The sequence below is a fragment of the Rosa chinensis genome, chromosome 6 (assembly GCF_002994745.2).
Source record: "Rosa chinensis cultivar Old Blush chromosome 6, RchiOBHm-V2, whole genome shotgun sequence".
Lineage (NCBI taxonomy): Eukaryota > Viridiplantae > Streptophyta > Magnoliopsida > Rosales > Rosaceae > Rosa > Rosa chinensis.
Genome location: NC_037093.1, coordinates 5,083,849 through 5,110,064, shown reverse-complemented (window position 1 = coordinate 5,110,064; position 26,216 = coordinate 5,083,849). Strand labels below are relative to the sequence as shown.

Below are 26,216 nucleotides of genomic sequence, written 5' to 3'. Positions count from 1 at the left end.
AAGAAAATGCACCTACACTATCATGAAGACATACACCATGAATGCATGCAAAATGGATCAAATGAAGTGAGAGTATCAATACTTAGAACATCCACCAACGGTGCTTCTAAGTGATTCAAATTGAGATATGTCTAAAGGCCTAGTAAACGAATTAGCCAATTTGTGATCAGTAGGAACAAAAGCACGCTCAAGCATATTATCAAGATTATCCATATGAGTAGAAAAATGATTGTTTGAACCTTTTTTAATCCAGATTTTCTTCTGCTTCGTTTTTGTTTCCAGATCCACGGGGATTGAAGCCAGCTTTGCAATCCTGGTGATCAGATTCAGACCCTCTTTCAACTCAGCTTGCAGCGAGGCATGTGAGTTAATACCCATCGTTTTCCTCTGATTTTGAGTAATCCTGCGAAGCATATTGCACCTAGGACGTATGTGTCCTAATTTTCCACAATAATGACAAGTAGGAACAAAGTTTTTGGAGTTGTGAGTATACCTGGGCTGACAAAGTTTGTCAGGACTTACCTGAGCAACCTTTTTATAGGTTTGAAGGTCCAATTTACGTTCTGGTCTTTTAGGCAATTTGGGACCAGAATCAATGTCTTCTGAAGCATGTGATAGACCCAGCGAATTTTCACCTTCCACACCTTTTACAAAGGTCAAAGGCTTGCAGGACTCACCTTCAAACCCTAACCCTTCTTTGTTGCCGTGAGTTTTACCAAATCCTATCATCTTGGAGACCTTTTCAGATCCTATGGAGAACTTGTTGAAGCTTTCCTTGACTTTAAGCAACTCATCCTTTTTCTCGGGCTTGATCCTCATCTCAAAGGTTTTGAGATTACCTATAAGTTCGTCAAGAGAATAGGTGTCTAGGTCTTGAGTCTCCTCTATTGCAATTTGCTTGGCTTGAAATTTTGAAGGAAGAGCTCTGAGAAATTTCTTGACTATTCGATGCTCCTCAAATGGATCATCAAGGCTATAGCATTGGTTTGTCACATTGAGAAGTCGAGCATGAAAATCATCAATTGATTCATCTTCCCCCATGGTCATGTTCTCAAATTCCAATACGAGTCTTTGAAGCTTCTGACCTCTAACCTTCTTGTTTCCCTCATAAGTAACTTGAAGTAGATCCCAAGCTTGTTTGGCTGTGTCACAGTGGCTAATTCTCATCCTCTCTTTCTTGGACAAAGCTGTGAATAGTGAATTCCTTGCCTTAAAGTCACAAGTTCTATCACGAACTTCTTCTTCTGTCCATTCCTTCCTAGGTTTGAGAACCCTTGCAGAGGACCCTTCTACTTTCTTTGATTCTTCGGCCTTGGTTGGGTGTTCCCATCCATTCTCAACTATATTCCACATGTTTTCATCTTGAGAGTAGAGAAAAGCCCTCATCATAATCTTCCATTGTGAATAGTCTTCACCATCAAACAAAGGCGGGCAATTTATAGAACTAGAGGCTCTGTTATATTCACGTTCCATCCTTGACCACGGATTAACTAAAAAAGCTTTAGAACCTGCTCTGATGCCAAATGAAAATACAAGGACAGAATATGATTTTCTGGAAAACGGGGATTGCAGTGCACTGATCAATCCTTACTGGGCAGATATCAGAAATAACGAACCAAACACCAGATTTTGGTTACGCAGTGAAAACCTCAAGTATGAGATTAAAAACACTGCGGGGCTCTTACTCTTGAGAACCCAAAATAAAGATCATCATATTGAAAAGGATATGTTCTTTTACAAACTTTGAATAGCACTAGCTCGGCTATAAGATTCACACAAAATCTAATACAAAGTTTGTCTTCCTTCTAGAACTCCTTCACTTGAACGATCTTCAAATCTTGTTCTTCTTTCTTCACAGTCTCCCTACTGATCTCGAGAGAGTATTATGCATATGAAACTATGATCACAAACACTTATACATGGACCAAGTGTTTTGACTCTTTGTGAAGACACAAACTCAAACAAACATGCAAGACTCTATCAAAATTCTTGCCTCTATAGATGTGTCTCCAGACCGTGTATATTTTCTGCTCATATATAGACCTGCGGCAACTACTCAAAGATGATGCAAAGATTCTACCCTAATTCCCAATTAATTTGGAAAGAAACTTCCCATATATGAACTCCAACAAATCTTAAGGGAAATCAATTAGGAAGACAAGTCCTAAAAACCCTAGGGCATCAACACCACGATTTTTACACTCAGAAAAATCTTTTAAAGACATAAATACATAAAACCTAAAACCTACTTTCCAAAATCGGACTCCACATAAAACTGACAGCTGACTCGGGGATTGCAACACACGTTGCAATCCCATGCATATGCAGATGCAATTACCTGTGACTCTCCGAGATCAGTAAAGGGCTTTGTCATAGTTTTGTATGGGAATGCCAATACGATATGTACAAGAATTGTACCTACAAAGGTTTCGTATTCTGATTTAGGGTTTTGGCTATTAACTTTAGGTTTAGGGTTAGGGCGTCATGCTGATAACGTGTTTAAGGAAAATAGATGTAAGAGAGATTGATGAGAGAATTGTGTTGTATTCATTGATAATAGGAGCCCTATATATAGGGATTTACAAAGTACGTAATCTTGGAGTACAAGGATTCCTATTCTAACTCGGAGTAGGCAATCTCTCCTATTACAACTATAGAACTAATCTTAGTTTGACAAGGCATACTAAAGTCGAATATCCTTCAACATAATGCCAATTGTTTATGAATTTCTGTTCAAAAATACTTGTGATCAAATTAATTTCCTACCAAAAAGCGAAGCAACTAATGTTTGTCACTTCATATTCGATTCGTTTATTAGAATGAATGTTAATATATAGTGGATTTACAAAGATATCCGTCATTATTACTATTTTCTATGCAACAGGATAGTAGGTTCAATTGGAAATGAGCACAGAGAGCTCTTCACCTCCTCGGTGGAAATATGATGTCTTTTTGAGTTTTAGAGGCGAGGATACTCGAAAGGCTTTTACAGACCATTTATACACTGCATTGGATCATCAAGGAATTATAACTTTCAGGGATGATCCTGAACTTCACAAAGGGGAAGCTATTTCTCCAGCACTTTTTGCTGCAATTGAAGAATCAAGATTTGCTCTCATTGTTCTCTCACAAAATTATGCATCGTCAACATGGTGCTTGGATGAACTCGTAAGAATTGTTAAATGTATGAAAGCAAGAGAAACGGTTCTGCCAATTTTCTATGATGTTGATCCCTCTGATGTACGAAAGCAAACAGGCAGCTTTAGAGAAGCCTTCGCTACTCATGAAGAAAGGTTTAGGGATGACAAAGAGAAAGTACGAAGGTGGAGATATGCTTTAACTGAAGTGGCAAGTTTCTCTGGGTGGAATTCAAAGGAATGGTACGCACATACTCTTTTCTTTTTGTCTCTTTCTATTAATTTATAGTAGTTAATTTTTGCACTCTTCATGTTATTCACAAATAATATAGGCAGATAACAAATTCAGCTTATGAGGCTTTTCAAATCTCATTCCAAGTATATAAAAGAAATCGAATCCAATGCAGAGACATTAACATAAACTAAATGTTCCCATTCTGTGTTGTAGGTATGAATCAAAGCTCATTAGAGATATTGTTGAAGTTATATGGAAAAAACTGCAACCTACATCATTCATTTATGCAGAAAATCTAGTTGGAATTTACTCAAGATTGCAGCCAGTCAATTTGCTTTTAGGTGCAGGGGTGGATGACGTCCGCTTCATTGGGATATGGGGAATGGGCGGGATTGGTAAGACAACTATGGTAAGAGTGGTGTATGAGAGAATCTCTCGTGAATTTGAATTTAGTTTCCTTCTGACCAATGTTAGAGACTCCGTTGAAAAAAAGGTCTACTTAATCTACAAAAGCAACTTCTCTCTGGGATTTGGACAAAAAAGGCTGACATATCAGACCTTCATGAAGGAGCCACCATAATAAGGAGGTTGTTAGGTCACAAAAAAGTTCTTCTCATTCTTGATGATGTGACCCATTCAAGGCATTTGAAATATTTGGCAGGAAACCAAGAGTGGTTTGGTTCAGGGAGTAGAGTTCTCATCACAACTAGAAATGAGCATTTATTGATTGAACATGAAGTGGAGAGAAGATTGAAGGTTGAGGAATTTGATGGTGAGGATTCTCTCCAGCTTTTCAGTTGGAAAGCATTCAAAAAAGGTTACCCTGAAGAAGATTTTCTTGATTTGTCTAAATCTGTCATAAATTATGCCAAAGGTCTCCCTTTAGCTCTTGAAGTATTGGGCTCTTTTTTGCATGGAAGAGATCTAAGTGAATGGAACAGTACATTGAGAAAACTACGAAGAGTTTATAACCTTGAAATTTTTGACATACTTAAAACTAGTTATGATGATCTAGATGATGAAGAGAAGAAAATATTCCTAGACATTTCATGCTTCTTTTGTGGAGAGAACCAAGATCGAGTAACAGAAATACTGAACAGTTGCGATGTATCTGCGATTATTGGAATAAAAGTTCTTATTGAAAGATCTCTCTTGACTATTTTGCATGGAAGACTATGGATGCACGATTTGCTTCAACAAATGGGTCGGGAAATTGTCCGCCGAGAATCTACTAATGAGCCAGGCAGGTGCAGTAGGTTATGGCAACCTGAAGACGTCAAACATGTCCTGACCAACAATACTGTAAGAGATTTAGTGTAAGACAATTTTAGTTATGTTTGCTAATGAAAAGGTAGTCTAATATTCTTAATTTCTTAACCCTAATATTTTATATTGGTGATGTTTAATAGGGAACAGAAGCTATAGAAGGCATTATTCTGGACTCAACTGAGCTTGGAGTAACGGTGAGGGTGAATGCTAAATCCTTTTTGATGATGAGCAGATTGAGATACCTGGTCATTAAGAATGGGAACTTACCGAATGGGCTTGAATGTCTTCCTAATAGTTTACGGATTCTTAACTGGACCGGGTATCCCTTGAAATCTCTTCCATCACATTTCAACCCTGAGAAGCTATTAGAACTTGAAATGTGTTGTAGTTGCATTGAAAATTTTCCTTTGGAAATAGAGGTATCAAGTACTTGTATAATATTTCATTACTTACATACGAAATTGTTGTATATAAAAGCTGATTTTCTCATGCTTTTACTTGACAGCCTTTATACAATTTGAAAACTATTAAACTCAGCGGCTCTTTGAATCTTATCAACACCCCAAACTTTAATGGCATGCCACATCTTGAGGTTCTGTTTCTAGAAGGTTGTACAAGATTATATGAGGTTGACCCAGGGGTTTAAGTGCTTGAAAAACTTACGATGCTGAGTTTAAAAGATTGCAAGAATCTCGTGCATTTTGCAAGCAGTGTACGTGGCTTAAAATCTCTCGAAGTTCTTAATCTTTCTGGTTGCTCAAAGCTTGGAAAACTACCAAATGACATTGGTCATTTAGAAAGTTTGGTAGAGGTTGATGTGAGTGGAACTTCTATACGAGAACTACCTTGCTCAATTGGCATGCTTGAACGACTTGTTTCTATGTCCTTGAGAGATTGTAAACATCTTGTGTGTCTTCCAAGTAGTGTAGGAGTCTTAAAATGTCTCAAAGATCTCAATCTTTCTGGTTGCTCAAAGCTTGACAAATTGCCAAATGAGTTGGGCCATATAGCTTGTTTGGAAGAGGTTGATGCGAGTGGGACTTCTATACGAGAGATACCTTACTCTATTGGCATGCTTGAAGGACTTGTTTCTATGTCCTTGAGAGATTGCAAAAATCTTGTGTGTCTTCCAAGCAGTGTAGGTGGGTTAAAATCTCTCAAAGATCTCAATCTTTCTGGTTGCTCAAAGCTTGATAAATTGTCAGATGAGTTGGGTTGTGTTGCCTGTTTGGAGAAACTTGATGTGAGTGGAAGTGGCATAAGAGAAGTGCCATCCTCTATTGGTCTTTTGAAAAACCTCAAAAAATTATTTCTTGGAGGATGTAAAGGACAATCACATAAATCATGGAATATGATCTTCAACCCTTTTCAGTTATTGCGAAAAAGAAGTCACATTCCGGCAGGATTGTCGTTGCCCAATTTTTCTGGTTTGCATTCATTAACCATACTGGAACTAAGTGACTGCAATCTTTCTGAAATTCCCAGTGATTTTGGATGCTTATCCTTGTTAAGAGAGTTAGATTTGAGCAAAAATCAATTTGTTAGACTACCTGAGAGCATCGGGCAACTCTTTAGACTTGAATGTCTTCACTTGGATTCATGCTGCAAGCTTCAAGCTTTGCCAGAGCTTCCAACTTGTTCATGTGTAAACATCAACAACTGCATTTCATTAGACACATTAACCAATCAAATAAAGAAATTGATGAGTGTTAGCTGTTTCAAAATGGTGGACAATGAAAGCTGTAAAAGCTCAGCACTTTCATTGCTAACACGCTACCTTAAGTTTGAACATTGGGGTTCTTCAGCACATTCTAAACCTCATTTTAGCTTTACTGCTCCTGGAAATGAAATACCAGAGTGGTACAATCACCAAAGTGTGGGGTCTTCGATAACTGTAGAGCTACATCCAGGTTGGTTTAGTAACAAGTGGAAGGGATTTGCCTGGTGTGTTGTTTTTAGACTCCTCAAACCACTCCCGCCTTTGGATGAGTTTGGCTTACGTTGCTTATTGATGGCCAATGGAGAATCCTTGGGTCGCTGTTATCTAGGGTTTGGGGGAAAGTGGGGTATACCTGTGTTGGATCACATTTGGTTCTTTTGTGGACACCGTGATAAATATTCCTTTAAACCTGGGTGGCAGGATATCTACTATCAACTTCAGCTTGAATTCTCATTTATATCTCATTTCCATGTGGAGGGAGGAATGGATGAGGAAATTGGGCAAGTGAAGAAGTGTGGGGTCCGTATAGTATATGAGGAAGATGCAGCATCTAGTAGTACTGAAATTGGTGCAGGTCAGGAAGAGGAAGAAGAACCTCATCCAAAAAGATTTAAAGGACTTGAGCTTGACGGGGCAGGACCTAGTGACCAGAAAAGTGGTTAATGTAATTTTTTTTTTTTTTGTGAAAATGAATTGAATTCTTGTCTTGAACACATGCATGTTGATGCTTCTTATTTTTCATTTGGTTAATTATGCCTACCCTGCCGGTGTGAGCGTGTGATTGATCCTTTGTTCGATAAAGCAGTAATATTTAGATTTTGAATGTCTCTTTTATTTGACTGCCATTTATATATCCTGAAAAGAAAATTGACACCAAATTGAAAACCAACTTTTATGACTCCGTTAATGTCTGAAAGTAGCATCAACTAATTGCGATTGCACAAAATCCCTGACTCTATTAATAAACATAGAAGCGTCATCCAACTCGGGATAAGCATAGAAAGCATGAATGGCGTTCTGAAACACCACCAGCTTCGCTTGTTTCCCGCGTTTCTTCTATCCCTCGTAGTATCCCTTATGCCAATCTTGCAAAGGATCAAATCCCCCAACAACCACAATCGTCACCGGAAAATCAACCATCGAAATATCCACTGCATTCGGTCTAAACACATTGACCACCGGGTGGTCCCGATTCGAACCCTCCGGCAAAAACGCCTTCCACATCCAGTCCGTCCGCTCTACGTTCACCTGCGGCACTGTTATGAAATTATACCTATATGGCATTGCCGTTCTGGATAGAAGAAGTCATTAAGTTTTCATGTGCTTGGATGACTATTAGTTAATTAGTCGTTAACGGAGTCAATTAGGGTTAAGCTGCTAATTATCTTTCAATTAGTTGTAACCAATACATGAAGGACACATGTCCGTGGTAGGTAGCTCATCTTGGGCTATATAAACCAGACCTTTGTATTTCTTGTCTCATCGATCAATATATTTGAATTTCCTTTGCTTCTTTTATATTCTGATGTTAATTTTCCGGTTGGGGTTATCACCCTAACAACAGGTATCAAAGCCGCTCGTCCATGGGGAAATTGAAGGGGGCAGGGGAGCCCTCGTCGCCACCTCGTGTTTCCAGTGAGCTATCGTACCTGGAATTTGAACTTCAAATTCACCATGATGAGACCAACACTCGCTTAGACGAGATGCAAGCTTCTCTCCAGGATTCACTCGCCATCTCTTTGGAGAGCTTCCGATCCATGCTCGTGGATGATTTTAAAGCGCAACTCACCGCTCTCAAGGAGCCTCCAATAGTCAACCAAGGTAGCACTGCGGTTCCACTACCCGATGGCACTGTTCATTTTGGTTCACTACCTTCTCCACCGGTGGTCTCAGCTATTGAGGATACCTCATCCACTATGGCCAGATTTGAGGGTAATCCAACTCATACCTCAATTTTTGCTGAATTCAATTTTGCTACTGATGATGTGTTATTACAATTAACTAGTAATGTGCTTACTAGTTCTGTTGAGATCACCAATGAGTTAAAAGTTACTGGGAATGATGGTGAAAAAAGATAGGAAGGTGTGGCTAGAAATTTAGGGCTTAGACCTCTAGGTAGTGATAGTACTATGGCTGTAGTGAATAGTATAGCCAGTCGTTCATTAAGTGGAGCACCACCCCAATACTTCTAGCAAACCCATTTTGGCTCCCAATCATATCATACCCACTACTAGATCTAGCGGCATAGGGTTTAGTCATTCTCAACCACACCCATCTCATATGCATACACAGATCCCAAATGAACATACCCCTTTTGTGATGACATATGCTAGTCCTTACTCGGTTACTATGCATAATTTTCCTAATAATACTACCCCAAGTTTTGTAGCACCTACTTACACACAGAAATTTACACCATAATTGAATAGTGCACCATCCACATCTGCAACAACCACCACTGCTCAAGTATCCCAATCACTATACTCATAAAATTGAACACACCATTCTGCTCCATTTTACCAACAACCATTACCCCAAAGTACCCCACAATATGTTCCAATGTTTCACACCATTTATCCAACCCATTTTTCCAAGCACGTCCTCATCCATACACACCACCCTATCTCGATCTGAATCTTCCAACAATGAAGCAAATGAGACTGGATTTCAATGTTTTCAGTGGAGGAGATCCAGTAGAATGGTTGAACAAGGCAGAACAGTACTTTGAATTTTATTAAATACCCGAGGATAGGAAGCTATCAATTGCTACTATGCACTTGTCTGATAAAGCCTCCAATAGGTGGTACGTGTTCAAGCTTGAGTTTCCAAGTACTTGGCAAGGGTTAGCGGATTTACTCATGAGAGAATTCAATGGTTATAACAAGATAAAATATCAAGCAGCTCTAGCTAGAATGTCATAAACAGGCAGTGTTGAACACCACAAAGAGTAATTCACCAAGTTGTCCAGAAGAGCTCCAAGGTTTCATCAAGAGGTATTGTTGTCTTGTTTTATTGGTGGTCTTAAGGAGGATATAAGAGTGAATATGCAAGCTCAAAAACCTATAACATTATATGAAGCATGCGAACTTGCCAGGGTTTATGAGACTAGAAATGAACAGCATAGACACTATGCCAGAAACTAGGGAGGGTCTAGGTCATCCATAGGATCTCCATCTATGATGCACACTAAGACTCACTTACTCAGCATTGGCACCAAGATTCAGGCACCCCCATTTACATCCAAAAACACTGTGACCAATACTGCAGGACATTCTAATAGCAGCAGAAGATTGTCTCACTCGGAGTATAAGGAAAGAAGAGCAAAAACCAGTGTCTTTTCTTGCAGGAACCTTTCAAACCAGGACACAACTATAGGAAAGGCCAGCTAATGATCATGGAAGTTGTATAGGAGGACTGTGATCTATTGAGTTCTTCAGAAGAGATGGATGCAGCTGAAGTACCTCCAATCTCAGACACTGACGAACCTTCAATTAGATTACAGGTAATGGGAGAAAGTAATGTGACTACTATGCAACTGAAAGGGAACTTCAATGGTAAAAATGTGCATGTGCTCATCAACTCAGGAGCTACACATAACTTCATCCACCCTCAGTTACTCAAAGGTGGTAAGGTACAAGTTCATAAACTTTCTCCCTTTAATGTTATACCAGTTAGTGGTGCTGAAATGAAGACTAGAGGTGAGGCTAGGGTTGAACTCAAATTATAGCAATTTACTTTTTCTAATGATTTTTATATATTACCTGTGACTGGATGTGAAATTGTGTTACGGGCCAGTTGGCTCAAGTCTTTGGGTGACATATTGTGGAACTTTGAAACCATGAAAATGGGATTCAAGGTAAAGGGAGCAGAATTCTTAATTTAGGTGAAGTTAATCCTCAAGCTACTGTCATAGTGTGCAAGGCAATGACAAGATTGTTGAGAAAAGAAAGGGAGGCACTAATGATCCAAGTCCAACCTACATTGATGAGTCAAAGTGTTACACCTCAGAACACACAACTCCAAGCTTTGATCAGCAGATATGAGGACTTGTTCACTCCCCCAACTTGTTTACCTCCAATCAGAAACCAGGACCATAAGATTGAGCTCTTACCAAACACTCTACCTGTGAGTGTGAGGCCTTATAGGTGCCCACATTTTCAGAAAGCTGAAATAGAAAAAAGTAGTACAAGAGCTGCTAGACAATGGGGTAATCAGGCCTAGTGTGAGCCCTTTTTCTTCTCCTGTACTATTGGTAAAGAAGAAAGATGGCACTTGGAGGATATGTGTGGATTATAGATCATTGAAATGCTGCCACAGTTAAAGAAAAGTATCCAATCCCTGTGGTAGATGAGTTATTGGATGAAGTGCATGGCTCAACCATTTTTACTAAGCTTGATATGAGGTCGGGATACCACCAAATTCGAATGAATCCTTCTGATATCAACAAGACTGCTTTCAGGACACATAGTGGCCATTATGAATTTTTTGTCATGCCATTTGGACTCACCAATGCTCCTTCTACATTTCAGTCAGTGATGAATGATATACTAAGAGAGTATCTAAGAAAATTTGCATTGGTCTTTTTAGATGACATTCTAGTTTATAGTCCCAGTTTTGAGTTACACTTGCAGCCCTTGGAATTAGTTTTTATTAAATTGCAGCAGCATTGCTTGAAGATAAAACAAAGAAAATGCAGCTTTGGTGTTGATAAGGTGGGGTACTTGGGGCATGTTGTGAGTGCAGATGGAGTTTTTGTAGATCCAGCAAAGATTGAGTGTATCAAAAGTTGGGAGAAACCAAAGACTATCAAGGGATTGAGAGGCTTTCTTGGATTAGCAGGCTACTACAGAAAATATGTCAAAAATTTTGGTATTATAGCCAAACCATTGACTGACATGTTGAAAGTTGGGGTTTCCAATGGACTCCAACTTCTGAAGCAGCTTTTGACAAGTTGAAAAAAGCACTCATGAATACCCTAATTTTGGCATTACCTGATTTCTCTAAAGAGTTTGTCATTGAGTGTGATGCCTTTGGAGTGGGAATTGGTGCTATCTTATCATAGGAAGGCTATCCCATTGCATATTTAAGCAAGGCTTTAGCCCCAGTCATATGGCATTATTAGTATATGATAAAGAAATGTTGACTATTGTTTTTGCTATGCAACATTGGTGACCTTCCTTGTTGGAAACAATTTCAGGATCTACACTGACCACAGAACCATTCAATATTTCTTAGATAAAATAACATCCACTCCAGCTCAGCAAAAATGGTTGCTTAAGCTTGTAGGTTATGATTACACAATTCATTACAAGGCTGGAAAAAAATAACACAGTCCCAGATGCTTTATCCAGAAAAGAGGAGCTGAGTAGCATTCACACTGAGGCCATCACTAAATATGGAGCATTAAATGCCAGCTTTGGCATTTCCACACCAGTTCATAGCTATGTACTAGAAATCCAAGCTACTTGTCTATTGGATAATGAAGCAAGTGCCATAATCAAGCAACTGGAATAGGATCCACCACTTCAGCCTCAGTACTCAGTGATTCAATCTCAGTTGCACTATAAAGGTCTCATTTTTGTACCAGAATAGGGAGGCTAGAGAACAAAGATCATCACCGAATTCCACAGTGGTTATAGTGGAGGGCATACAGGAACTCACAGAACTAAGAAGAGGATCACAAGGTCTTTTGCATGGCCTGGACTTCACAAAGATGTTAAGTCTTTTGTAGCGAGTTGTCACACATGTCAACAGAACCACTTTGAAACCATTAATACTCCAGGGTTTTCTGGAATCCATTTGTGGATGGCGTTCATGTTATCTTCCGTCTTCTTAGTGGGGTTGCTACTCAATGGTGTGTCTTCTTAGAGATCGTCATGGTAGACATGAATAATGATTCTTCTTTGCACATGGTTGATCTTTATTCTCTCTCTCTTTTTTTTTTTTTTTTTCTGTTGGTCATATTCTCATTACTTATTTATCTTTTCATGGAGGTTTTGTTTTGTAATGATTGAATGATGGCCAGGTCTTTTTGTTTAATTATGTGCTTGGATTTGTAGTGTTGTAGGTCTGCATTACTAAAGCCTTTTCTCATATTAGAGATCTGGAGATGCATTCGATTTGTATTTTGTCACCTGATTTGAGAGTCATGTTTGTGGTTAAATTTTTCAGCTATTAAGAACATGTTTTGTCATTTTCCTCAGTGTGGCTTGTTATCTTGGTTCTTTATTTATTTTTTGTTTCATAATGATTTGTTTGTCTCAACAGATTAACGCTTGATACGGCTTCTATTGTGACTACTTCTCTCCAAACAAGGCTTACAAACCAAAGATGTGGACTGAAGCCTAGACTGGATGGTAAGTTATTGACGCTTGTGACCTATAATACGAATTTGTTCGTGTACTAGTAGTAGAACTACTCGATCGTAAGGTTTTGGTTGATAAATGGCTCATAGGTTTCTTCTGGCTATACTTACCCGGTTTCTACAGGTTTACTGAGATATATTGGAGGTGCAGTTCCTTACCGACCGGCTGAGGTTTGGCATTTTCAGTTTTGAATGTGGGTTAGCAAACTGTGAGGCTCTCATAGTTATTTTGATTACTGAAATTTTCATCCGATTGAGCTCAAACATTTGTGTCACTTGCAAAGAACTGGTATATTCAGTTTTATTTTATGAACTATCTTTTTGTTCGAATTATATATATACAGTTTTTGAATTTAACCTCTCTTTTTTTTCCGATTAATTAATTTGGCAGACGAGAACTGTCCAAGTAAAGCAACTATCAGATCTAGCCAGTGAGAGAGAGATTCACGAGTTCTTCTCATTTTATGGAGAGATCGAACGCATTCAGATCCAACGGTACTTTTCTTTTTATTATTATTATTCCTCTTTTCCTTTTCCTTTTCGTTTTATATAAATAAACTTTAGTTCTCATTTTGTTTGCCTGCCAATGAAAACCAACCTGAAGAATTTTTATTTCTGATTTTGCTGGTAATTTTGAAAGGAAAGAAAAAGAAAAAGTTAAAAGAGCGAAATGGAATGTATGGATAAATAATTGACTAGTTTAATATTACCAACTCCAAGTTTCTTGATTCTTAAAATTTTTATCATGTATCTTGCTGTGCTGTCGAGTGTGAATGTTGGTTGGGTTTTGGTAATTTTGATATTGAACTGGTTGGTTGTGTGTGCAATATTGTGCAATGTGCATTGATCCTGTGCAATCAAAGACTGCATTTGTTACGTTCAAGGATGCCAAAGCTCTTGAAATCACACTCTTTTTATAGGTATGTACTCAAATTGCTCTCCTCTCTCTTGGAATTGAAGTCAGTGTGCCTAGTAATTCTATTATCTTCATAACAATGTTTATGTCTTTACTCTTTACTTATCTAATTTTTTAAAAGTTTTTTCTGGGGTTTTGATTTTGTGTTTGGGAGTCATCATGCATCTTCTTCTATTTGGCTGTAGGTACAAAAGAGGAGCTTGACAAATCAAATTGCCCTGCAAGCATCTTTACCATAGTGAATGCATCAGCAAATGGCTTGGCATCAACAAGGTTCATCAACACCTTAAAATCCAGCTTTTCATAATTCAGAATTTTGCATTCTCATTTTCTCTCATTTTGATGACTTCATCTTAGATACTTATTTTTATTCCCTTTATTTTACATTGTTTAGATATGCCTAGTCTGGAACGTTGGCTAGTTCACACAATTTAGTTCCTTATATTGATTAGGATAAGTACTATGCTATCCTTATATAGATCGATTAGGATAAGCACTCTGCTACTCTATTTGTTTGATTTCTTTTTATCAATCTTGTTATAAGAGGGTAATTGACTATAGGATGCTATATATTAGGCTTGCAAATTGTGACAAATACAAGTTCTGCATTGTTTACTTCTATCATAGTTTGTTTTTGTTACTGATCGATCAGTCTTCATGTAGTAACATTCGTCTAGATCAATTTTATGGTGAATATGGCTTTCCTTTCCAGCTGGGTGGGTTGGTTTTGGGATCTTTGTTGTTTCAGACTGAGATTGTGTATATGTAATCAGCAACATAAAGAAGTGGTAATAGCTTAGGCTGATAGCAATCTGTCCATTAGGAAAAGAATCTCTAAATCATGAATTCTCTACATAAAACTGTCGAACCTGAAAAATTTTGGTTGTGCCTATCAAGTTCATTGAGTATGAAGTACATTACCTTTTTTACAGAGAAAATAATTACTCACACCCCATCTACATCTATCCGAAACTTTATATTATGGGGGTACAGTCACTGCTGGCAATGTATGGATGTTTGAAAAATGGTAATGGAATGATATGGATTTGAGTACTTTTTATGTGGTAATTACTGTCCAATATTTAGTCTTACAACACAATGCAAATCAATGTGTTGTCTGACTGTAAAAGAGTTCAAAATTGAGGCTTTTCCTACAACAGTCACTGGTTTGTTACCCAATTTGATTACAATATTCACACGATATAGCTAACCAAATAGAGAAGTTGTGTGAACTAACAACCAACAACAAAAGAAAACAAAGTTCTGTTGTGTGAGATTCATAACACACAACAGAAATGAAATCATCTCCGTTGTCTGAGTAATCAATAGACAAGGGAGATAATTTCACTTCAGTTGTGTGTTATTAATCTCAGACAACAAAGAATGAGTAATATCTGTTGTGTGTTACATATCTCAGACAAGAAAGAATGAGTAATATCTGTTCTGTGTTACATATCTCACACAACAAAGAATGAGTAATATCTGTTGTGTATTATGAATCTCAGACAACAAAGAATGAGTTATATTTGTTGTGTGTTATGAATCTCACACAACAGTGAATTTTTTCTTCTGTTGTCTGAATGTACCGACACATCCCCGCGCATGCCAGGCCGGCACAGAATTCACACAACGGAAAAAGATATTCTGTTCAGCAAAGTATTGTCACACAACGGTGAAATCACCGTTGTCTGATTTTTCAATCACACAACACTCGTTTAGACCACGGTTAGTTTGGTCATCATACAATAGAAAATCACTGTCGTCTGATGACCTTTTCGTAGTAGTGTGTTTAGTTTTATCCCCGCGAGCGCATCGCATTAATGATGCACTAACATAGTCATGATGCTATATTCCTATTTTTCTGCAAAAGTGATCAGATCCCCTAACACGCTTAACATCTTTCTTACCCCGCGAGCTAGGCTGTATTGCACTCTCTGACCTCCATGTGGGTGAAGAATATAATGATTACTCAACGTGGATTCCTGATCTTGGACTCCACTGGGTCCCCATGGGGGCTTCGCGGGGATTCTGCCCGGATTCCCTCTTTGGGCCTGCTACTTGCTCCCTATCTGGGCCGCTACATCGGCCCACACTTTCAGCCATTCTCAGAATCCAGCCAAAAGTATTTTTGGGCTCAAACATTTCCCCCTAGGCCTCGAGATCAGGCTCGTGGCAACTTGTAACTGATCGAAGGGGGCTTGAAGCGACACTTCTCTTTGGTGGAAACAAGGCCATTAAGGAAGAGCAATGTAATGATGAAACGAGGTGACCTTTTGGCTGTAAAAACGTCTTTTGGTTGCATCGTTTCCCTCACAAAATCTCTTATTTAAATTTGGACGCCTCCACTTCTATCCGATCAACAACAGTGTCAGACCCTTTCTTGTCCGCTTTTCTTCCTGTTTTGCTTTTCCGGAGAAACCCAGAAACGAAACCCCTTCCAGTCTCTCTCTTCTCTGAACTTTAACTTCCATCCCCGAAAAGATCCAGAACTGGCACCTAAGAAAAACAAACCCATCGATCAGCTAGATGAAATCAACGAGGATGCCGCCTAAACCCTAAACCAATATGGCCATTCGATGCTTGTGTGAGACCGGCGTGGAGAGAAATCGACTGATGGGCTTTGGTGCAGGTGGAAATCAAGCAAGCCTTGGGCCCACACCTCACGACCGTTTGCCAGATGATGCCATGGCCTACTACGGGCTTCCCATCCGCCGTCCTATAGCGGCTCTCCGGCAGGTTCCCTGTGACTTTAGTAGTTTGGGGCCAAGGCGGAAGGTGGGTCATTGGACCACTGTCTTTGCTGAGGAGGAAACTTAGGACCAGGAGGTCCGAGCGAGGGATTTGGCCCGTTGGAACGCGGTGGGTATCACCCAAGCCATCGATCTGTGCTTCCGTCTTCCTTTTCATACCAACCTCACGCCGATAGGTACCGCTCTTTGCTTCTGGAACACCTCCAGCAATACCTTCAATTTCCGGTTCGAGCAAATGGGCATACCTCTACTGGACATTCTTACTATCACGGGATTGCCCATCGATTGGGACCCCTATGAGCACGGTCAATTTGATGAAGTCGACTTCTCGCCGCAAATGGATCAGGGAAATCGGGGGCACTACAGCAGATCCTACCTGTCGTGGCGAGAACACTACTGTAAACAACACGATGCGACAGGAGGGATTGCCTTCCTTGAGTTTTGGCTTTGTAAGTTCATTTTTTGTACCTCTTCTGGCAAAACTACTGGTACTTGGAACCCTCTGGCCACTGGTCTTTATAATGGCATTTGCGTTAGCCTTGGGCAACCTGTATTGGGTGTGCTGTATCGCTCCCTTTACAACGCCGTAATGCGCCCCTTCGATACCGATATCAGCAGCCCCTTCTGGATCCTCGCCTTTTGGCTACAGACCTATTTTCCTCGCTTTCGCCGCGACGATATTTTAGAGGATCCCCCAGTCGACTCCCTTCTAGGGAACTGGCTTTGCTGCGACACGAAGTACCGCGCTCCATCCTACTCCGTGTGCTTTACTCACTCTACCTGATGCTGGAGATGCCGAACCCAACGATAGTCCTTTCTAGGTGATATCCTTCTCCCCTTGAGGATGGCTTCTTGCCCAGTGGAAAGGATTACAGTGAGAGAGCGCTCGAGGCCTTTCGTCGCGCCATCTCCTGTTGGAACATCCGCCTTGTCGACGATCACATATGCTACGAGCTCTATGCCCCTAACCATTTTGCTTGCCAACTTGGACTGGTCCAGATGGTACCTTGGCCTTTGCTTGAGTCTGCCAACTACTACACTTCTTGGCGGAGATCAGACCAGCATGGGTCTCCCCCTTTCCAGAGTTAGTTCACTTTGATAGCGGTCCCTGATCGGGTTAAGGTGCTGTACCCCTTCAATGATGTCGGTGATGATTATGCTGATTGGTGGAAAGAAGTATTAGTGAACTGTTGGGACCCGCCGCATGATGAACTCTTTGCCCGGATCTTTCAACACAAGAGTAGTCCTGGCCTGGAGGACTGCGCAGCTCTTGCGCGCATCCGCAATCCTGCAGCACAACCCTCGCAGCCTGCTCCACCTCCTCGATCATTACTTCTGGGGATACAGATCCGTGAACATGGGGCAACAGTAAGTTTTCAACTTTCCTCACCATTTCTTTTCCTTGTTTTGATTCTCTGTCCTTATTCCTGAGTGCATCCTTCAGCGTGCCACCCGGAGCAGGGTAGCTCTACTCAGGCCAGGGAACAAAAGGCAGTAGCCGAGGAGCCTCCTGAGGAAGAGTCTTCTGATGATGTAGTCCTCGCTGAGGTCACCTGGTCAAGACTAATTCCGACCTTGCATATTTGGCATTCCCCTCCCACTTTCTGAGTTGTGATTCTCTTCATTTTCGAGATTAAAGTAATCAACCTGAATTAAAGACGCTGATTTGCATGACTCCTTAACCGCTCATTCAAGGGTCAAGATTGATGCAATCTCTCCTGTAAATAGTGGTACTTTGAACAAGGGATGCTTCCAATCCTTACTTTGAACCCGGAAACCATGGCCTTCCAATCCTTACTTCTCTTCCTCCTTCACAAATCTTTGCCTCATGAAAACACTCCCAGCTCCTAGACTTTAGGCCTTATGGCGAAATCTCAAGCTTGGATTAGGCCTCATGGCTTAATCTCAGGCAACCTCGTACTTACCAACTCCTCCCAGCCTATATCTTCACCCAGGCTGTCATGGGTAGAAAAGCACGAGGGGCTCCATTAGTGTGGGGGATTTGGACATGCCAGATCATCTTTTGTGGGATCCCTCACACGCAAAGCAAGCCGAGGAAGGGAGGAAGGCCACTCTAAGGCCTTTGCTCTTCCTCGGACCCTTTCCTTATGGACCAGATCGACCTGAGTCCTCTAGATGGAAGGGGCTTTGGTGGTCACCCTTTCTTCTCGATCTCTCCCTTATGGACATTGACAAAATCCTGGAGGGAGAGGATGGACTCGCGGAAGGAATGGGTGCGGGCTGCAGGATGGCCGTTCCCACACTTCATGCCCAGAAAATGGTGAATCCTAAAGTTGAAGAGGGTGGCAAATTTTACGCCTATCTTACAGTTCCTTTGCACGCTGCCCCTATTCAGAGATAATGACGCGGTTCAACCCAGTGCTGGCTTCTATAGCCGCTCCATGTGAAGAACAAATTAGAAGATGTCAAGAAGATTGTATTTCTGTAATGTTAGCCACTTTTGGCTTTGTAATTTGGGTAAAGTTACAATTGTACTTCTTTGACCGCAAAGCCACTTTATCAATACAATACATTTTCCTTTTGAATACTCGTAAAGACTGCTTGTTCGAACACTTGCGAAGACTCAAAACAGGCCCCACAATTACCAATTTAATTATTCCCCTCAGCGCATTTAAACTTCACGTGACCCGAAGTGGCCTCCAGAAAAAAAATCTTGGGAAAATACAAGTTTACCAAGCTTTCCACAACGAACTAAATAAACGCGCGACGAAACAAATCAACCCGCATAACAGGCTTACTCCTCGCGGCCGCTTATCCAGCCTGTGCAAATTTTGTCCCCCCAATCTGGCTAAGCTGGGCGAGGCCTCCAAAGTAGGCCCTAAGTGAACACAAATATGGGCCTCAAAAATAGGTCCTTGTCAGTGGGCTTCGCGAAAGCAATGAGACTACTATTGCCCCCTTAACTTCATACGAAGAAACTGTCTAAGATTCCTCCGCATCCCAGACACTAGGAAAGTATTTCTTCAAGTATCTGCCATTGATAGGGTTGTGATGAATATCACCATCCAAATCCTTGAGATGGAAAGCTCCTTTCTCTAGAATTTTATAGATGATATACGGTCCTTCCCATCGCGGAGTCCATTTACCACGACCATCTAGCTTTTCACCAAGTGGAAGAACTACTTTCCACACTAACTCTCCTTCGCTGTAACTTTTTCCCTTTGTCCGCTTATCGTAGGCGCGAGCTACTCGCCGCTTTTCCAAGACCAAATTATCCAAAGCCTCCAAGCGCTTCTCGCTAAGGTCCTCATGTTCCTGCCACATAGCCTGAACGTAGTCCTCTCCGATAAGATGATGTTGTTCTTGAACTCGCAAAGATTGGACGTTGACTTCCAGGGGCAAGACTACATCATGGCCGAACATCAGAGCATAAGGTATTGTCGCGGTGGGATTTCGTTTTGAAGTGCGGTAGGCCCAAAGAGACTCATAATTAAAGAGTCTCATGCCATTGTCGGGGATTGGCTTCCAACATTTTCTTCAGCAAAGTAATGATGATCTTGTTGCTCTCCTCCGCTTGACCGTTGGACTGAGCATAATAAGGACTGGAGTGGACAAACTGTATTCCCCATTCTTTTGCCAGATTACTAACCTCACCACCAATGAAAGCTGCCCCCGATCTGAAACGAAGACTTATGGAATACCAAATCTGCAGATGATGTTCCTAAACAGGAATTGGCGCAATGTACCACCAGATGCTTCCTTCAAAGGTTCTGCTTTGACCCATTTTGTAAAGAAGTAGGTAGCGACAATGATAAACTTGTGATGTAGCAATGAATGCGGCTGGATCATTCCAATTAAGTCTAGCGCCCATCCTCTTGTAGGTGAAGGCTTTATAATGGGCTGCATTGGTACATTGGGAACATGCTGGACCGGCCCATGGGCCTGACAATCCAAACAACCTTTCACGAAGGTGATACAATCCTTCAGAATACTTAGCCAGAAATATCCATGTCTGCTGAGCACGCAACGCATTTTCGAACCTGCCTGATGAGCACCGCAGACACCAGAATGCACGTCCTGCATTAGCTGTTTTGCTTCGGTACCATATACACATTTGAAATCTATGCCATCTTCCCCTCGCCTACGGAGTTCATTATTCCTGAGGAAGTAATTGAGAGCGAGGTAACGGATCCTCTTATCAGTGGGTTGCTCAAGATGTTTAACATTGTTGATCAAAGGAACCCGCCTATCTACATAAATGGATTCTAAGGTTGCTACCGCGGCGTCTTCTGGCGGATGTCTCCTTATCATCCAAGACGGAAGCGTTCGATGCTCCACATTCAGCATTCGCTCGCGAACGCCATACTTCAGAGTTATCCCTGTTGCCAGCTGAGCGAACTCGTTCGCGGTGAAATTTCGCTCGTGCGAGATATGCTAGAGGTCCACATCATCAAATTGGTCTAGCAATTCCAGCGCCCTATCCCAATATGGTGTCAGCAAAAAACTAGTGCATTTAAACTTCTCGCGTAGCTGATTGATTACTAGTAGTGAGTGTCCCAGTATTTGCATAGTTTTGACTCCCAATTCTAAGAGCACTTCCTGGCCAATGATTAAGGCCTCATACTCCGCTTCGTTATTAGTGCATTGATACTCCAACTGGAAAGAGTATGAAAAATGATCTCCGGATGGGTTTTCCAATGCGACACCAGCTCCGGCCATTACATCAGTTCTCGATCCATCGAAGTACATACAGCACCCATGGTTGTAACATCACGACTGCCAGTGCATTATCGTGGACCTCCCAGCTGGGTGATCCATACAAGTCTTCCTAAGAAATCGCGGCGACTTCTAGTTTGCGTATCTCACTAGCATCTAGCATTTGATGATGCGCTAGAAAATCTGCGATGGCTTGGCCCTTCACAACCTTCTGGGGAACATACTGCAAAGACAACGACTCTGAAAGAGCTAATACCCACTTGCCAATCTGGCCCCTAAGGATGGGCCGCGACAACATGTACTTGACCAGATCGGTTTAGCAGTTATGCATGTAGTGAACGACAACATGAAGTGTCGCAGTTTACAGGCAGAAAAGTATAACGTCAAACAGAGCTTTTCCATTGGTAAGTACCTGGTTTCGCAGTCCGTTAGCATTCTACTTAGGTAGAAAATGGCGTGTTCCACACCCTCTTCATTGTCCTGGGCTAATAAACTGCTGATTGAAGCTTCTGCCGTTGAGATGTAGAGCTTAAGTGGGTAACCCGGCTTCGGAGGAACGAGAACTGGTGGATTTGCTAAGTAGGCCTTTATGCTATCAAAGGCCTCTTGATGTTTTGACTCCCACACAAATCATGTCCGCCCTTGTAGCTTTAAGAAGGAGGAGAAAGGTTGAATCTTACTGGCCTAGTTGGAGGTAAACCGCAGCAAGAAATCGATCTTTCCTAACAGCCTTTGCAGCTCCATCTTCTTCCTTGGGGGCGAAGCATTGATCACTGATTTAGCTTTAACCTTGGATACTTCGATGCCCCTCTGATGCACGATAAATCCCAGAAAATCGCCGGCTTGAACTCCATACACACACTTCGTAAGGTTCATCTTCAGCTTGTGTATTCACATGCGCTTGAAGACCTTTTGTAAGTCCACGATGTGGTTTCCTCGCTGCTTGGGTTTGACGACCACATCATCAATCTAAACCTCTAAAATCTTTCCCAGGATATAATGAAAGATTAGGTTCATTGCTCGCTGGTACGTGGCTCCGACGTTCTTCAAACCGAAGGGCATGACTACGTATTCGAAGACTCCCGCGAAACCTGGGCATCTGAACGCAGTTTTATGCCTATCCTCTTCTGCCACCGGAATCTGATGATACCCAACGGCTCCGTCCATAAAGGACAGGCGTTCATGACCGGCCACTGCATCTACCAACATATTCGCGACTGGTATGGGGTAAACGTCCTTGGGATTGGCATTATTGAGGTCACGATAATCGACACACACCCTTATCTTTCCATTCTTCTTCCGAACTGGGACCACATTGAATAACCATTGATTGTACTTGGAGACCCTGATGATTCCCGACTTATGCATCTTCTCGACTTCCTCTTTGACCAGCACCTGAGTTTCTGAATTCATCCGCCTAGATTCCTGTCTTACCGGATTTTGTCCCGGGGTAGTCGACAATTTATGGAAGACTAAGTCAGGAGGTAAACCTGGCATATCCTCGTATCTCTCCGCGAAGCAATCCTTGTACTCCTGCAATAAGTCGATGAGCCCTTGTTTTTCTTCGGGCTCTAAGTTCGCACTGATTGTCACTTCCATTGGCTCGGCTTCAGTCCCCAAGTTCACCTTTTTTGTGGGATGCCTAACTTTTGCAGGAGTATCGTCCAGCGAAGCTAGGGCCAGACGGATGGGTTCCTCTTCCTCCTCATGATCTGAGAGATCCTCATCAACGTATTCCAACGTTGCCACTTGTGCGTAGGCCTCTTTTTCGATTAAATATGAAGATAATCTATCATATAAAGAACGAACTGCCTGTACCTCCTGCTTTGAGAGGTCTTGATCCATTAATTAGGACCTGGGGTTGGCACCACATGACCGGGCCTCTTGACTGCGAACCCTTATTGTGCCAGTTTGGAGGCGGTCACCCCTATGGGGCGGCCCTTGTTGTCGATACCGCGAACCTGCAATGGAGAAATAGGTTCCAAATAATACCTAGCATCCATGTAGACTGTGGTGACTGAGAAAGGTCGCGGATCTGCTTTGACTATTGCCGCCTTGTCCGCGACTCTATCCCATATGATTAGCTCCTGATGAAGGCTGGATGGAACACAATAGCTCCGATGGATCCAGCCGCAGCCCAAAATTGTGCTGTAGGCCGCCTGACAGTCTGTGACGAAGAAGGCGTAAACTCCTTCTGCTTGCCCCACCTTGATCTGTAGGAAGATTAGACCCAATGTCTTGGTCACAGTTCCTGCAAAGTTATTTAATGTCAAGGACGTGGATTGGATCTTCTCTTTCTTGATCCCTAATAACTACATGGTTCGTGTGATCAAGACGTTGACTACGGTTCCAGTATCGACCATGATCTTGCCAACTTTGGTGCCGTTCATATTAGCGGTGATATATAATGGCCTCATGTGTTGACCCATCGCTGGTGTTGGCTTGCTAAAACCCATATCCTGACTTCTCACATCTGTGTCTGCAACTTCTGCTGTTTCCACCTCCCTTGGGATGGATCTCTTCGCGAGAGACGATGCTGCTGAAGTGATCTCGAGCGACGCTTTGTCAGATGATTTGCCTCCTTCAGCTTGGCATTCCTGAGCTGCTACCGGCAAGGCGTATCTTGATGACAGGACATACACCATGTTACATGTAACGTCCGGCATGTCCGCCTCTTCTGATTCCACAGCTGGGGAACACAGGTCGACCTTCTCTGCGAACTTACTTGCGACATAAGCCGCCAACGATCTCTCTTCATAGACCTGTCCTCGCTGATCCGCTGTGAAAGGACATTCCCTCTTCGTCGGCCCCTGCTTAAATGATAAGGCCTCTTCAGGTTTCACAATCACTATGCTTCGGACCTTCTTAGGCCTCCATTGTGCAGTGGTGGACCTATTGTCCTTGCCCCCAGCATATCAAAGATCGAAGGCTACTTATCTTTTCCCTCGCGGGATATCCTTCCCCACACACTAATTTTACGAGCTGGTGGTGACTCTTGCCTCCCGAGAACTCGGGACTTTTCCTGTTTGTCCCTCCTACCAGCACTGGGTCTTGAAGCTCGTAGTAGCCTTTCAGTGGGAAGCTAGCTTTTTGGAGGTCAGCGCCTCCCTTGGCGCTGGTAATCTTCCGGAGATCTCACCAACTATGACGGTTTGATCAACCCCTTATCCAACGCCTCCAATGTTCGCTTAGCCTCTCCAAACCTCCGCTGGAGTTTTCTCTTCCTTGAAGCGCTCATTTCCACTACTTTACCCTTTCTCTGGGTATACCATCTTCCTTCCTTGATAGTGGATGCCTGCGCTGGAGGAATATATTATCTAGTCACAGAATCTGACCGCTCGCTTGCTCTTTCTTCTTCTCTCGCAAGTTTCAGTTTCTTGAACAAATTGGAATCCCTTGGAGAAGAAGTCCCAGATCCATCGAGCATTCTCGAACTGGTTGGCTGGAAGCTTCTAGAATGTGCGGGTACCCTCATTGGTGGTAAAGAACCAAAGCGAATGGTCTGTACCTCCTCTTCGAGCAAAGCTTGGATATCGCACTCCTCCTTACATAGTGAACTTAGCACGACAAGTGGAACCAACTTTAATCTCTGCTTTGCGGACTCTCTGTAACCTTTCCTAAGCCCCCATTGGCACCATCTGGGCTCAGCCTCCGTTTATCCTCTATCTCCCAAACTACATCAACCATGTTAACTCCAGTCTCTGGGAAAGGATCAAATCCACTAACGCTGCCGCTGTTGCCGGCACTTCGACCTGCAAGCTCCCATTATTCAGCCAGATCTGAATCTGATCTTTCAACCTAACACAGTCGCTATGTTGTGATTCCACAGATTGTGGAGCTTGCAATATTTCTTTCCCCTTAATTACTCCGGTTTGGGGAAAGGCCCAAAGTCGGTCTTCGCCATCTTGCAGCGATCATCTCATCCAAGATCTCATGAGTTTTGTTTGCATCGTAAGTGAAGCTCGTGAACTCATGTTTGGTGAACACCACTGACTTGAGCTTTACCAGCTCTTTGCTCAACTTTAGCTGTGTCAGCGTTGATGCTTTCTTCCCGGTGAGCTCTAGCGCTGCTACTTCGTCCTCTTCGAACTCCTCAACCTCTACCAGGCCTGATTCCTCGCTCCTGTAATAAGGATCATAGGCGCTTAAGTAGTGGTTCACGGCCGCAACAGTCCTCCATTTCCCCGGAATGTAAGTTCCTTTGGAGGAATTCTTCATGGCATCCATTTCTCTGAGCAAGTGCTCAAAGCTTCCCACTTCCGTGATCAACTCCCCCATGGAGCTGAACATACTCTTATGCTGCTTCTTATGCTGGCGAGGCTCTAAGCCTTTGATCGCCAACTTTACCAGCTCTTTTTCCGGGAGAATTATGTTCAACCTCCCCTTTTGGATCTGGAAGTGCTGAAGGTATGCGATAGTGGATTCAGTTGGCTGCTGAGCCATTTTGGTAAGTAAGGCCAGATCTACCTTCAGCTCAATAGTTCTGAAGGTCTTCTTGAATAGCTTCTCCATTGCTGGCCAACTCGAGACTAATCCTGGTTGTAACTTAGTGAACAAGGTAAAGGTAGATCCTGATAAATGGCGAATATATTACACTTCAGATTGTCGTCGTTCTGGTACTGGCCACACTGTACTCGGAACCTAACCAGATGGGCCGCTGCATTTTCGACCTCCTCCCCCGAGAAAGTAGAGAACGTAATGGCCTTGTATCCTCTAGGATAAGGCGCCTGTGAAATATGTGGTGGGAAAGGCCCCTGATAGGCCTATTCCAGATTAGGCCTCTAGTTCGCGGCCCTGATCATAGCCTCTACCTAATCCCTCCTTACATATCCTGGATGAGGAGGAGGTGGCACATAGACCTCTGCTTCACCAGCTGGCCGGGGCAAAGGTTGCATCAACTTGAGAGGTGACGCCTGCAATGTAGAGGCTATTGGCGCCCCGTCGCCAACGCGAGCTGACTGGAACTCCAAGCTAACCACCGTTTGACCTTTTACGGCCGCGGTGACCTTCGCGGAACTTCCGACTTGGTCACCTCCTCCCTGGGTTTCTAGGGTTTCTTCGAATGTACATTCGACCCCATCGCTGTCGTATTGAGTAGCTCGGGCTAGATCGGAGGATGTTCCTGCTCTAATCCTCGAAGTTCTGCTC

General features: G+C 42.3%; 2 protein-coding genes, 1 long non-coding RNA gene and 1 pseudogene across 3 annotated transcripts; 3 read left to right on the top strand and 1 right to left on the bottom strand.

Annotated features, from left to right (window-relative positions):
- The first annotated feature begins 2,887 nt into the window (after nt 1-2,887).
- Nucleotides 2,888-5,287, top strand: LOC112170634 (annotated as a pseudogene).
- Nucleotides 5,288-5,305: 18 nt separating this feature from the next.
- LOC121048861 (disease resistance protein RPV1-like) lies at nt 5,306-7,024 on the top strand. The gene has a single exon (XM_040508382.1). The coding sequence runs from the start codon at nt 5,306-5,308 to the stop codon at nt 7,022-7,024; it is 1,719 nt and encodes a 572-aa protein (XP_040364316.1).
- A 1,135-nt stretch (nt 7,025-8,159) lies between these two features.
- On the top strand, nt 8,160-13,219 carry LOC121049884. Its single transcript, XR_005801515.1, has 4 exons — nt 8,160-8,293; nt 12,629-12,717; nt 12,850-13,014; nt 13,117-13,219. It is a non-coding gene; the product is annotated as an uncharacterized LOC121049884 (long non-coding RNA).
- Nucleotides 13,220-19,334: 6,115 nt separating this feature from the next.
- Nucleotides 19,335-19,856, bottom strand: LOC112170631. The gene has a single exon (XM_024307973.1). The coding sequence runs from the start codon at nt 19,854-19,856 to the stop codon at nt 19,335-19,337; it is 522 nt and encodes a 173-aa protein (XP_024163741.1).
- Nucleotides 19,857-26,216: the final 6,360 nt, after the last annotated feature.

Excerpts from the sequence above, each read along its gene's own strand:
- LOC121048861 (XM_040508382.1), top strand. The coding sequence starts at position 5,306 with ATGCTGAGTTTAAAAGATTGCAAGAATCTCGTGCATTTTGCAAGCAGT.
- LOC112170631 (XM_024307973.1), bottom strand. The coding sequence starts at position 19,856 with ATGAGACTCTTTAATTATGAGTCTCTTTGGGCCTACCGCACTTCAAAA.